Source organism: Marmota marmota, unplaced genomic scaffold (assembly GCF_001458135.2).
Source record: "Marmota marmota marmota unplaced genomic scaffold, marMar, whole genome shotgun sequence".
NCBI classification, from domain to species: domain Eukaryota; kingdom Metazoa; phylum Chordata; class Mammalia; order Rodentia; family Sciuridae; genus Marmota; species Marmota marmota.
In genome coordinates, this window is record NW_025999945.1 from 9611203 (window position 1) to 9623575 (window position 12373).

General features: G+C 44.5%; 1 protein-coding gene across 5 annotated transcripts in view; it reads right to left on the reverse strand.

Moving 5' to 3' along the window:
* Positions 1-12373, reverse strand: part of Myof (myoferlin) — a 148681-nt gene that overhangs the window by 15514 nt on the left and 120794 nt on the right. For all 5 annotated transcript variants that reach the window (XM_048801765.1, XM_048801763.1, XM_048801762.1 and 2 more), the window contains 7 exons: positions 12214-12225; positions 10319-10417; positions 8514-8639; positions 6478-6633; positions 5890-5981; positions 2343-2513; positions 1479-1627 (listed from right to left, as the gene is read on the reverse strand). In XM_048801765.1, the coding sequence (XP_048657722.1) occupies positions 1479-1627; positions 2343-2513; positions 5890-5981; positions 6478-6633; positions 8514-8639; positions 10319-10417; positions 12214-12225 (805 nt within the window). The remainder of the gene's footprint in view (positions 1-1478; positions 1628-2342; positions 2514-5889; positions 5982-6477; positions 6634-8513; positions 8640-10318; positions 10418-12213; positions 12226-12373) is intronic.

Sequence of the window (12373 nt, forward strand, 5' to 3'; positions counted from 1 at the left end):
ATGTATGGGAAAAGGATGCTGTGTGACTTATAAGGCACAAAAGACCATGAAGCTCCTGCCTGGTTCTTTTGAGACACTCACTTTGGAGGAACCCATCCATCAGTAAGGAGTCTGAGTACCAGAGACTGCCCAGTTGGAAAGGCCCGTTTAGGTGCTATGGTTGTAAGTTCAGGGAGAGCCAGCATCCTCTGCTAGCCATGTGTGTGAGCCATCTTGGCCAGTCCCCATCAGCTGAGTTTTCAGATGAATGCAGCCCCATGAGAGACTTCAAAGAAGAATTGCTCAACTGAGCAGTTCCTGACCCACACAACTGAGCAAAACAAAAATGGTTGTTTTTAGTTGTTAAGTTTTTTGGGGGGTGATTTGGTCTGTAAACAATCTCCATTACTGATAGAGCTTTTTGGGGTGGGGGGATAGATATTTGATTATTTGGAGGTAACCTTAACTACCAGACCATGATGTTTTCCATTTTATTCTCAATAGTGTTTGCAGCACCAACATTTCTTTTTCTTTCTTTCTTTCTTTTTTAAAGATAGAGAGAGAGGGGAGAGAGAGAGAGAGAGAGGTTTTTTTTTAATATTTATTTTTTTTTTAGTTTTCGGCGGACACAACATCTTTGTTTGTATGTGGTGCTGAGGATCGAACCCGGGCCGCACGCATGCCAGGCGAGCTCGCTACCCCTTGAGCCACATCCCCAGCCCCACCAACATTTCTTAAACATCTAATCATCTTTGCACTTGACTAAGTCCTTTTCAAAATGGAAAGACAAAAACCTAGTTTCTTACAGTGTCAAGAATCAAGCTGAGGAACAGGAATTCCTTTTACGCCTATGCATCTGTGCTCACCTTTCCCGTGCACCCTCAAGGCTGGCCCCACCAGGACCTCATGTGGAAGTCCTTTCCCCTACAAAACATGGAAGCATACCGTAGCTCTTATGCTCTATGGAACTTAATTTCAGTCTTGGTCATGGTGTGGCTAGTTGATTATGTGTCAGGATGGTTTGGTTGTGTTACAAATTATCGCATGACAAAGAGAAAGACCCCAAACTTGGACATGAGCCATATGGAACTTAGCTGGCTCTTGAACCATCTCCCACATCCATGAGGCATCTTAGAGAAGGGATGGAATAAATGATGGAATAAACATAGAAGAGAAATTCTTGGCCTGTCATCTGAGCATTTTTGAATGAATTATGTATTACATAGAAATTAGTTAATTACCAGAACTTGGTGTTCAAAGCTCAAATGGCTGTGACCTGAAAAGGGCAAGTGAAACATAAGGCAGACAGGAGAATGTCCATGCTGGTGCTTGACAAGACAGAAAAACTCTACTATAATGTGGCTTTTGTTAGTTAGAGTCACGTGTGCAGGTCTCATAGAGTACAACTAGGGTTCTGGCTCTGTCCATCTCCCTTCCCCAAACCCAGCAACAGAAATAGGTTATTATAGTTTGCTTACAAACCACAGCTCTGCACTCACCAAATTCATCCAAACTGTATTCTTTCCCTCCATATCTGATTCTGCTTCCATCTTCAGAAAGGATGGGTGGCGGGAAGCCTTTGAATCTGGCTACATTTTGAAGCAACTGCGTTGGTCTCAATTGATCTCGCCAAGTATTTACTCCAGAACTGTAAATAACATCATATGCCCGGGGTTACTACAGGGCCCCAAGGTTTTCTCACCCGTATGTACTGTACCCATGTGCTTCTAAGCACTAGGCATAATGAGAACAGGGAATGTGCTGTACACTTTGACTTTTGCCTAGAAATCTCTTTTGAAGCCTCAAATCCACATGTTATTTTGGCTTCAACCAAATCCATCATTATTATTTACTCATCATTATTATTTTTTGTTCTCCGTTTCCTCCACTATAGAAATGGGGAGTTTGAGATTATTCATAAACTAGAGATTCCAAATTTTGTAGATACTTAGAAAGGCAAAGGGTAGCAGTCAGGGGAAGAGAGACATCACAGAACTGATCGAGTTGGGGAGGGAGGACACCGAATCCTTGTTTCCACAGGGCAGAGAACTCCTTCCTGCCTTCAAACATTGCCAGCCTCAGGTCCTGACAGCCAAGAGGGGGCTCAGAGAGGGGCAGGGGGAACTGGTTCTCTGAGTGCTGCCACTTCTGCTCCCAAAGGGCACTGCACTTCTCCAGTGGCCACCAACTTACACAGACCACAATGTGAATTGGGAAATGTGGTGGCCTTGATTCTCCCTAAAGTAAGCTTATCATTAGAAATGGCATGTCACTTACTGAAAGGGGCAGTGGCCCAGTGAAGAAAGGCACCGAGGTGGAGAGGCAAAGCCTCCACAGAAGCTGGTGTGGGCGGAGTCACTTACACACAGTACTGCTCAGGGATGCCACAGTGGGACCCGAACCGGGACAGGAAGCGGTTCTCCAGATCGATGATGGTTTCTCCTACTTTTTCATCACGAGTAAAGGTGTCATAATCATAGACAGAAATTTTCAGGTCTTTGTCTTGAGGTAAGTAGCAATTCAGTTCATACATTCTAAATAAAGAAATGTAGGGTTAGAATCGCCACAGTCCATCCGGGCAACTCACCAGAACCAGGGCTCCATGCAAAGAATTCCCAGGCAGCCACTATGGCTGCTGGAGAACAACAGACCAGGACCACTAGGATGGGTGAGGAGACTTGACAGGTAGTAAGTGACAGTAATAAATAAGATAACACATGCTCACTCGGGAAAAAAGCATGAGCTGAAGTGGCTATCTCCCAATCCCAACTCCTGCTTGCTAGCTATGGGACTCCAGGCCACCTACTTAATCTCTCTGCATTCATTTTTTTCTCCTGTAAAATGGTGAGAATACACACCATCTACATTGTTAGACGGGTCAAGTGAAAAAATGTTTAGAAAGCATTTGGCAGGATTATAACCTACTTAATAATGATAAAGTATCATAATATCATTAACTTCACTATTATCTCATTCCTGTTTACCAGGGCACCTGAGCATCTCTCGCAGCAGGGAAAGGAGTATAGCACCAGAACACTGACTTGCAGCCCTTTATCTGTGTCCCTACTCTGTTCCTTCCTCTTCTTCAACAGAGATTCCTCCCCCATGGAACACAGTGGAATCCACCCTATAAGAGCACAGAGGTGGGGGAGGTGTGTGAGTGGAATTCCGTCAATACAGTGTGATACACAGGTTCCAGGAAAGCTCCCTCCTTCTCCAAGGCCCCCCTGGTTCTGCTTTAAGTTCTGGAATTTCAAGATTTTTTTCTATAAAATGCAGACAGTTCTGAGATACAGAAATAACCAGCAGTACTTTTTGTGGCAAGTGAGCAACATGATACAGAGAATGCTAATTTGTGCACATCTGCTCCAAATGGGCAGGGTTTGGCCTCTGTATTTGCACTGTCCATGGAGTTACTAGGTTCATAGAAGGTGATCAATAAGTTTTGTGAAGGAAAGACTGTGCAAGGCCCCTCCACCCCTGTATTTCCTGCCCCGTATGGCATGCACGTTGATGTGTGGACTGGTTCCTGCCTAAAGAGTCAGGGATATTAATCCATCTAAGCAGAAGGGTGTATGTGAATGTGGCTTTGGAAAAACTTCCAGAATGGTTTCTAGGGAAATCTGAGTGACTTCTCTAGGCTGTGGTAGCTACCCTGAGGCCTGCATGAGGCAGATAACCACAGGAGAAAGGGGAAGGAAGCGTCACACCCACTGATGCCCCATAGCATCACATTTCCAATCCTGGAATCCAAAGAATAGGTCATATGTGTCCTTTGAGAAAATAGAATTGTTTGATCAAATAAGGTTGAGAACCACTTATTTTTGGACTATTGACTCTAAAAAAACCCTGTAATTATTATATGTTTAACCCAGGTGTCTTGATTTGACTAAGGATTAGTTCCCCCAACCCTTGGAACATCAATCAATATCTTACCAAAAACACTGATATTCTGTTGAACGTAATCTGGAGAATGACATGGTTTGAGAGGAATATGGGGAACGATGGCCGAGCATGTAGGAAAGGTTACTCCTTCCTGATTTCCTGTCTAGAGTCCTCAAGAGTCTCTGCTAAGAAGAAAGCTACCTCCTAAGTCCAAGGCCATGGACCAGAGCCACCTGAGGGACTGCAAAGCCAGTGTCTCCTTGGCTCCACCCTGCTGGATGAGGGGAAGTCTGCGCACCGCCAGACAGCCATTGGCCACAGACCCTGACAGCATCACTTCCTCCCAGGGTGACTCTGAGCAAGACTTTTCCTGCCACTTAATTAAGCTTATGTTTGGCTCCTCTGAGACGAGCCACCAGACAGGGCCGCCTTTCTCTCTTTAAAGCTGGCTTTCCCCACTTCCCCGGCCCTCCTTCCTGCCCTGCGTGCCTTTTCCTGTCTAGACCTTGGGGTTGGATCAGAGGAAGAAAAGGAAAACGATCACATTGCCATGCCAGAGGATTACTTCCACTCCCTGGCTCCAGCATGTGGCCCTGGGGCGGTGTGTGTGTGTGTGCGCGTGCGCGCGCGCGCCCCTGTGCATGCCTGGGGGCTGAGTGTGTGGTCTTAGCACAGCGTATTACTGACTGTGAGAAGAGTGTGTTGAACCTGAGAGACTTTGAGTGGCAGACTCTTGAGTGTGTGAGTGTGTATGTGCATGTGTGTGTGTGTGCGCATGTGAGTGTGTGCATGCATATATGCATGGGAGAGAGAAAGAGAGAGAATGCATAAGGGCACAAACCAACAAATATAGGACACAAGACAAAGACTGAGTAGTCTTCCACTCAGCAAGGTTCTGTACAAATAACACTGTTTTCACAAATATTTGAACAAAGAACATTTTTCTACAAGTGATGACTTTGCCACGAATGTAAAGCACTGCCAAGGGTGCTGGAAAGGCCTGGGGCTTGGAGTCAGGAATTCCACCTACACCCGGGCCCTGTGATGGACCTCTTTCCTCACCTGTGAAGCTGGGCTGCTAACCTGCTGTGAACCTGCCCTGCCCCATTAATAAGTTTGACCTGGTTAAAAATCAGATGGTGGCAGCAACAGAGTTCTGTGATGAAGCAGCTCTGGTGCTGGGGTGATATGACCTGGGCCTGAATTCTGCCTCTGCCCTTAGCAGCTGGGTATGGTATGCATGGATCCCCTCTAGCCTCAGTTGCCTCTGTTGTGAAACAGGGTAAAAGCAGCACCTCAGAGTGTGAGACTTTTGAGATGTTTTAGTTGAGTGGCTTTGCATGGGCCCTGCACACTGTATGCTCAGTCAATATCAGCTGTTATTAAATGTGGAGCCATTTGTAGCTGAGAACTGTTGGTCCTACATAGAGATGACTTCATATCGATCATTTGAGATGGTTCCCATGAAATAAATGCAAAGTTCAGAAACAAGCCCTAGGTTGTAACCACGAAGAAAATAATGCTATTTCAAGAAATGTTGGAAACAGAAGACAAATGGAGCAGGACGCTTTAACCCTATAACTTTTTGCATCCTCCTCGATTTGGATGACAGAATCAATAATACAGTCTCTGGATCGAATTGGTGGGACCAAAACAGAGAGCTCAAACTGGATTCCGGAAGAGAGACTAGAATTTCACTACAGCTAAAGCTCTGCACCTGTTCTGGTGCAGAATGCACAAGATTATCCAGCTCCTGGGCCTTCCATGGTCCCTGTCCCTCCACCTCCCAAGGTCTCAAAGCAAATCTCTCCTCAGGGAAGACTGACTTTCCTCAAGGCACTTTCCAATTTCATGAAATCCTTTCATTTGTGCATTTACCTATTTATTGACTTCTTCCCCAACTAGAATACTGAATTCATCACCACAGTTTTAGGGCCTAGCCCAGAGATAAGCACACATTACATCCTCAGGGCATATTCCATAAAGTAATGAATGACAGAAAAAATGTTTTAAAATGTACATTACCTGCCAAAAACTGGGTTGAGAGTGTTGGGAATGTAGTGGTCACGGTCTTCAATTACTTTTTTACCCAGTGTTATTTTTATGTAAGGGTCACACTGCGGGGACAAGACAGATGAGATGTTATGTCATGTCATGTACATCGGGTGCAAGTGGAAGTCAATTTCTGGGATAGACTGAGCTTGTTTCCACACCCTCTCCTAACTGATGACAGGGTGGCCTCTGTGGCACCCATGAGCTTGGGAGGAGCCCTGAGCAACGTTCCCCTTTGGGTGGCAGGCAGCCAGCGGGCCTGCAGAGCAGCCATGTGGGGTGGGGGTGGGGTCCTGACTCTGCCCCTGCTGGCCCTGTGACTGGAGCAAATGTGTCCCAGGTCACATCTGTAAAATGAGAAGGATGAACCAGAGGGCCTTAAGCCCCTGCAAATCTTAGGTAAATCCCCATGGGGACAATACTCCTGAATACATTGTTTTGATAGAGTATCTTTCCCCTAGTGAGATAACAGACGCCCAGAAAGAAAGAACGTGACAATTATTGTGGCTGATGACTGTAATTATCTTGCTACAGGAGAAGGCCCCACACCCAAACTCTTACCAGGCCATTGTTGTCCTGGGGCTGGAGCTCTAAGCCCCGAACAATGTAAATCCGAACCGTGCATTCCTGAGCCACACTGTCAGGTAATTCCCGAAACTGCCGGGGAGGGGCTGGCACGCTGGGGTCATCGGACAGCGGGTAGATTCGAAATGAGCCCTAGGAAAAAGACACAGGCTTGACTCACTGGGCCCTGGGCAACCCGGGTAGAGGGCTCCTGAGATGTGCCCTGCTCCCCAGGACACTCGGGGGATAGCTTGCCAGGGTGGTGGGATTAGGCGAGGGAGGGGCTGTCTTTGCGAAAGAAAAAAAAAAAAAAACCATGGCTCTTTGCGTATTTCTTGTAGGGAAAGTCAAATGACTATCAAGTCATTGAGGGATCACAGGGGGGAAAGAGAGGGCAGGACTGAGCAGGAAGAGCAAGCAATAACCTGGGCAGCAGGTGGAGGTGACTCTGGTCGTTGTGGGGGTGGTGGTGGCAAGAAGAAATGAAAAGCTACACATAGAGAGAGGAAAAAATTCAATGAAGTACAAAGGGTGTTTTCCCTTCTCTCCCCTTACCCCTGTACACCTAGGGACACTCCTAGGAGTCTCCTGCTCAGCCTTCAGGTCTCAGCTAAAAGGATCACTTCTTCCAGGACACCTGCTGGACTGCCCAGGGGTGGGTGTGCCTCTCCTGTGCTCACCTCTAACCTTATGCTAGGCCTGTCACCGCACTGACCCCATGATGAAATGTTCTATCTGTTGTTTACATCCTCCACTAGACTGGGAGCTACTTAAGGTGGGGACATTAGGTTCTGGCCATCATGGGTCTAACTTGGGGATATGCATCTAGTAGGGACACAAATGCTTTTTGAGTAAACGCACCAGCAGGCCAGCAGGAGAGGCCAGTGGGAGAGGCCAGTGGGAGAGGCCATCTCTCTTATACTGAAACCAGCTCAAGTACAGGGGAAATTACTGAAGCTGGAATTGGAATATGAGGGCCTAAGTTCCATCTCTCTTCATTAAGGCAAATGGCATAAAGGAAGCACCTACTATGTGCTAGATGTCGAGAACCCAAAACTCAAGGAGTGTAGATGGCACAGGGTTGTTAGCTTTGCCTGATTCTCATGCCCTCTTGACTGCTAGGTGGGAGGCTGTAAGAAGGATTTGAGATCGTGTGTAGGGTATAATCCCCTGATCCATCAGCCATGTCTGCTATTGGCAAAGGATTAGGAAGAGGCAGCATCTCTGCCATGGCTTTGCCAAGTGTGGTTGAGGGAGAGGCAGCCATAAACCCCAACACAATGTGAAAGGTGCTTTCACTGCGAAGGGAACCCAGACCTTTGGGAGCCCAGAGCAGGAGTGAGTCACAGCGCCTGAGGCAATCAGGAAACTGTTGACAAAGACTATGACATTTGAGCTGGTGCTTAGAGCAAGAGTAGGACTTTGTCAGACCACAAAGAGGGAAGGAAGGCATCCAGGGAAGGAAGAAGAGCCTGTCCCAAGGCTCTGAGCTGTGAGACACAAGGTGTGTTTGGGGCTTGGGAGAGGTTCTCTGAGCAGGGAGGGTAGGGCAATGAGGGAGGTGTGGAGGGGAGACATGTCACTTATGAAAGGCCAGCTCTGCCTTTGGAAGGAGTTGAGACTTGATCTTGTGGAAACCCAAGTGATGTCTTTAAGCCATCAAGATGCAGAAGCAGATTTGGTTGCAGGGAGGATGGACTCACAGGAGAAAGGACAGTCAAGTGGGAGATGGTCATAATGGACCTGCTAAAAGCCTGAAAAGCAGTGGAATGGGGAGGAGGAACCAAGTCTTGGGAAGGTTTGCATCGGTAGGATTCAAAACTGGCTGGCAAGAGCAGGCAGAAAGGAGGGGGCAGTCAGCATGGCTTTGGCCAACCTGGCTCTCCCCAGTGCCTTTCCCTCGTTACCAGTTTCTCTTCCTTCAGAGGTCAGAGAACATGATGCTGCCCAGAGGTTGGGTGTCCTCTATTCTGGGTTCATGAAGAAAATAAAGGTGGGTTGTAAGCCAGAGTGAAAGCACGCTTTTCACCCACCTTAAACTCTCCTACCACGGAAGGATCTTCATTCTCCTCTGATTTGCCTCGGTACAACTTGAAAGTATCTGAGAAGTCAGTGAGGCCCTCGAAGTCTGCTACTTCCTCCAGTTCGCAATCATATATCTGAAAACCATCAAGGGATTCTTCATTTCTTATTACAATACAGATAGAACCTAAAACCAAAAGGACCCACAGTACCAAAGGGTCACGTGGATATGGGTAGAGCAACCCGAACTCTCTTCTGCTTTGGGTGTAGAATGATACAACCCCTTTGGAAAATGTCTGACAGTTTTTGATAGAGTTAAATATTTACCTATGGTAGGATCCCCCAAACTACATTCCTAAGTATTAACCGAAAGGAAATGAAAACCTGTCCAAATCATCCACGATGTGGTGTATCTACAGCAAGGATACTACTCGGCAATAAGAAGGACAAACTACTGAGATAACAACATGGTCAGTCTCAAAAGTAACACATGGGACTAAAGAAGCCAGACACCCAGGGTTGTGGCTCAGTGGCAGAGCGCTGGCAGAGCGCTGGCAGAGCGCTTGCCTCGCACATGTGAGGCACTGGGTTCAAACCTCAGCACCACATAAAAATAAACAAAATAAAGATATTGTGTCCATCTATAACTAAAAAATTTAAAAATATTTAAAAAAGAAGTCAGATACACAGAGGATGAACACTGTGTGACTCCATTCGTATAAAGTATAAAAACAAGCAAAAACAATCTTTGGTGATAGAAATCAGGTCGGTTGCCTCCAAAAAGAGCGAAGGTTGCGGGGAGTTGGCTGGAAAGGGGTACAAGGGAGTGTTCTATGGTGATGGAAATGTTCTTTGTCTTTTTGGGCGGTGGTTTTCATGGCTGTGTACAATCAAAACTTGTTGAATGAATGACTTTATTGCATGCAAATTATATCTTGATTTTTAAAAATATAGAAAAGGAGAAGAGAAAAGATGAGAAACAGGGAGAGAAGGTAAGAAGGAAGGAAGAAAGGAAGGGAAGGAGGGAGGGAGCTGGAGTGTGAGATGGATGTCCCAACCCAGTTGGATCCTTTTTCTAAATTAGTGATTTTTTTTTTAACACTCTTAGGCTGCAATAAGCCATTATGACAATAACATAAAAAGATTTAGATTTTTCTACTTTGATGGGGAAAAGTATTTTAATGATTGCAATTTCTCATTAAAGGTCTTTTCGTCCTATACATTGCTCAAGCTACTTTAGCATTTGCTTCTACTTGAGTGCATTAGAGGCTGAGAAGTTGAATGAAGAATTAGAAAACTCAGAATGTTAACAGACGGATCGGAGAGAGCCAGCCCTGCCTAGCTCAATAGGTTTTTTTTCTCCTGGACACATGTGCCCATGGTTGTGATTTTATGCTGGATACATGTAACTGAATCAACTTTTCAGCCAGCAAAACCCATCCTCATTCAGGAAACAGAATGAAGCATGTTGACAACCAATGCCGTTCTGCAAAGAGCACCATGACTTCTGGGTCTCCCTGAGTCAAAAATGGATAATTGTTCCCCTAATTAGTGTGGTACCAACCCATTTCCAACCCTCTGCCAGATGCCCCCAGGCTCCAAAGTGGCAGTCACGCAACCCTAACTCAACAGCTATCCTCAAGCCCTGGAATCTTGGCAAAGCCAAACCTGTTGCGAGAGGGCTCTCTGGCAGGCCAGAGGTATTCCTGGCCCCTCCCCATCAGCAGCCGTGGTGGCCCTTTAGTCTTCTTAGCTCTGCCTGGGGCCAGTTTTAATGGATCTTGAGTCCTCCACCCACAAGAGCATAGGTCCATACCTTGAGTTTGGAATAGCCTTTCTGGATATACTGTCCACATTTTTCATGTTCCCCTGAGGAAGCATAAAATTTACTCCACCAGTCAACAATTTCTTCCTCCTAAAGATAAGTCAAAATGAAAAAAAATTTTTTTTAACTGATGACTAGAAATTTCCAATTTATGCAGGAAAACAATGAAATAGGTAAGAGAGGTACTTCTGACACAATTAAAGTGAGCTTATATACCTTTGTTAATGCACACTGCGGACAAAACATTCATGATGTTTCTGCTTAGAAGTTAGAGAAATGACCACCCCAGACAATGGGATGTATTTGGTTTTAATATCCACAACTATACTAGATGATTTTCTTACATTCTCTATAAAATCTATTATTTATTTTTACCCGATGATATTTATATGTGCAAATAAATTAAAATAAAACCTCTACTGTATGGTTTTTCCTCTCTCATTTCCCCAACTCATTTAGCCAGTGATGTATTGTAACACACTGTACACTAATCTAAGGGTTGGAAAAACTGGTTCTAATTCAAGTTCCATCCTTATGTTATAACCAAAATCATTTGTTACACACCACTCTGGCTTGGACAAGTTGTTGAACATCTCTGAGCATAGATTTCTTCATCCACCGAGTGGGATAGTAACAATCTGCCTCTATCTCTCCATTTACCTCAGAGAGTTGATTTGGAAATCATATAAGATTATTAAGAGGAAGAGCTTTCAAAAATTTTAAGCATGAAACACAAGTAGAAAGGCAGCATGGTTCATTTAGACCAGCTCCCAACCTGTCATTGTGGATTCTGATTCAATCAACATGGGCTAAGACCTGGCATCCAGAATGTTCTCATTAGTTCCCCAGGTGTCTAATGTGTAGTCAGGGTTGAGAATTTCAGGGTTTTTCCTCCCCAGTACTGGGTATTGACCCAAGGCCTATCACATGCTAGGCAAGCACTATTTTTTTAAAAATATATATATATATTTTTTTTAGTTTTAGGTGGACACAATATCTTTATTTTATTTTTTACGTGATGTTGAGGATTGAACCCAGTGCCCCACACATGCCAGGCAGGCTCACTACCACTTGAGCCACATCCCCAGCCTAGGAAAGCACTATTGAGCTAACCCAAGGGAATCTCTGGTTTTGATGGCTCTTGTTTGGGCAAAAGGGACAATAAGAGTCACCTGCAGAATATTTTCAAACTACAGAAACCCTCCCACTCAGATTTGTAACAAGAACAGATCCAGTTACTAGGGAGGTTGAGGCTAGAGGATCTCAAGTTCAAGAATAGCCTCAGCAACTTAGGGAGACCCTGTCTCAGCAATAAAATAAAAGGGGCAAGGTGTGTAGTTCAGTGATAGAGTACCCCTAGATTTAGTCCTCAGTACTGAAAAAAAAAAGCAAAAAACAAACCATCAGACACTCATTGCTTATTTTAATCTGTCTCAGAAATAGTGATGTTGCCAAAAGTACAAGTGTCACCTACAATATAGCTCCTATTGAGTTTTGGGAGTGAGGAACAAAGCTCACAAAAGTCTATTTCTTATTTATGTTTATAAATATAATATATATGCACATATATGTATATATAGGTATATACTTACATTACATGCTAACATATATACACATAGTATAAATGCACACACACACATATATATATGTGTATATATATATATATATATATATATATATATATATATATATATATAGCGTGTGCCTTCATATATATATATATATATACACGAAGGCACACACTAATGTGTGTGTTACAGTTACAAAGAGTTATTTCCCTTTTATGGATCAGCAACCTCCTCCCCCTGGATTTAGAAAAAATTTATTTGTATATCAATTATAGGCCAAAATACATGAATCTTAAACCTAAAAAAATGTATAGTTACCTTTTCCGTCAGCTGCAATGCACGTGTATGGCCAGGAAGAGGGCAAACCATATAACAGGTCACACAGATATTAGGTTTAAGACCCCGCCAACATTAGGTTCAAAGAGAAAGAGAGAAGGAGAAATTATGTTTCACTCATGCTTTATGTTTATCGACATTT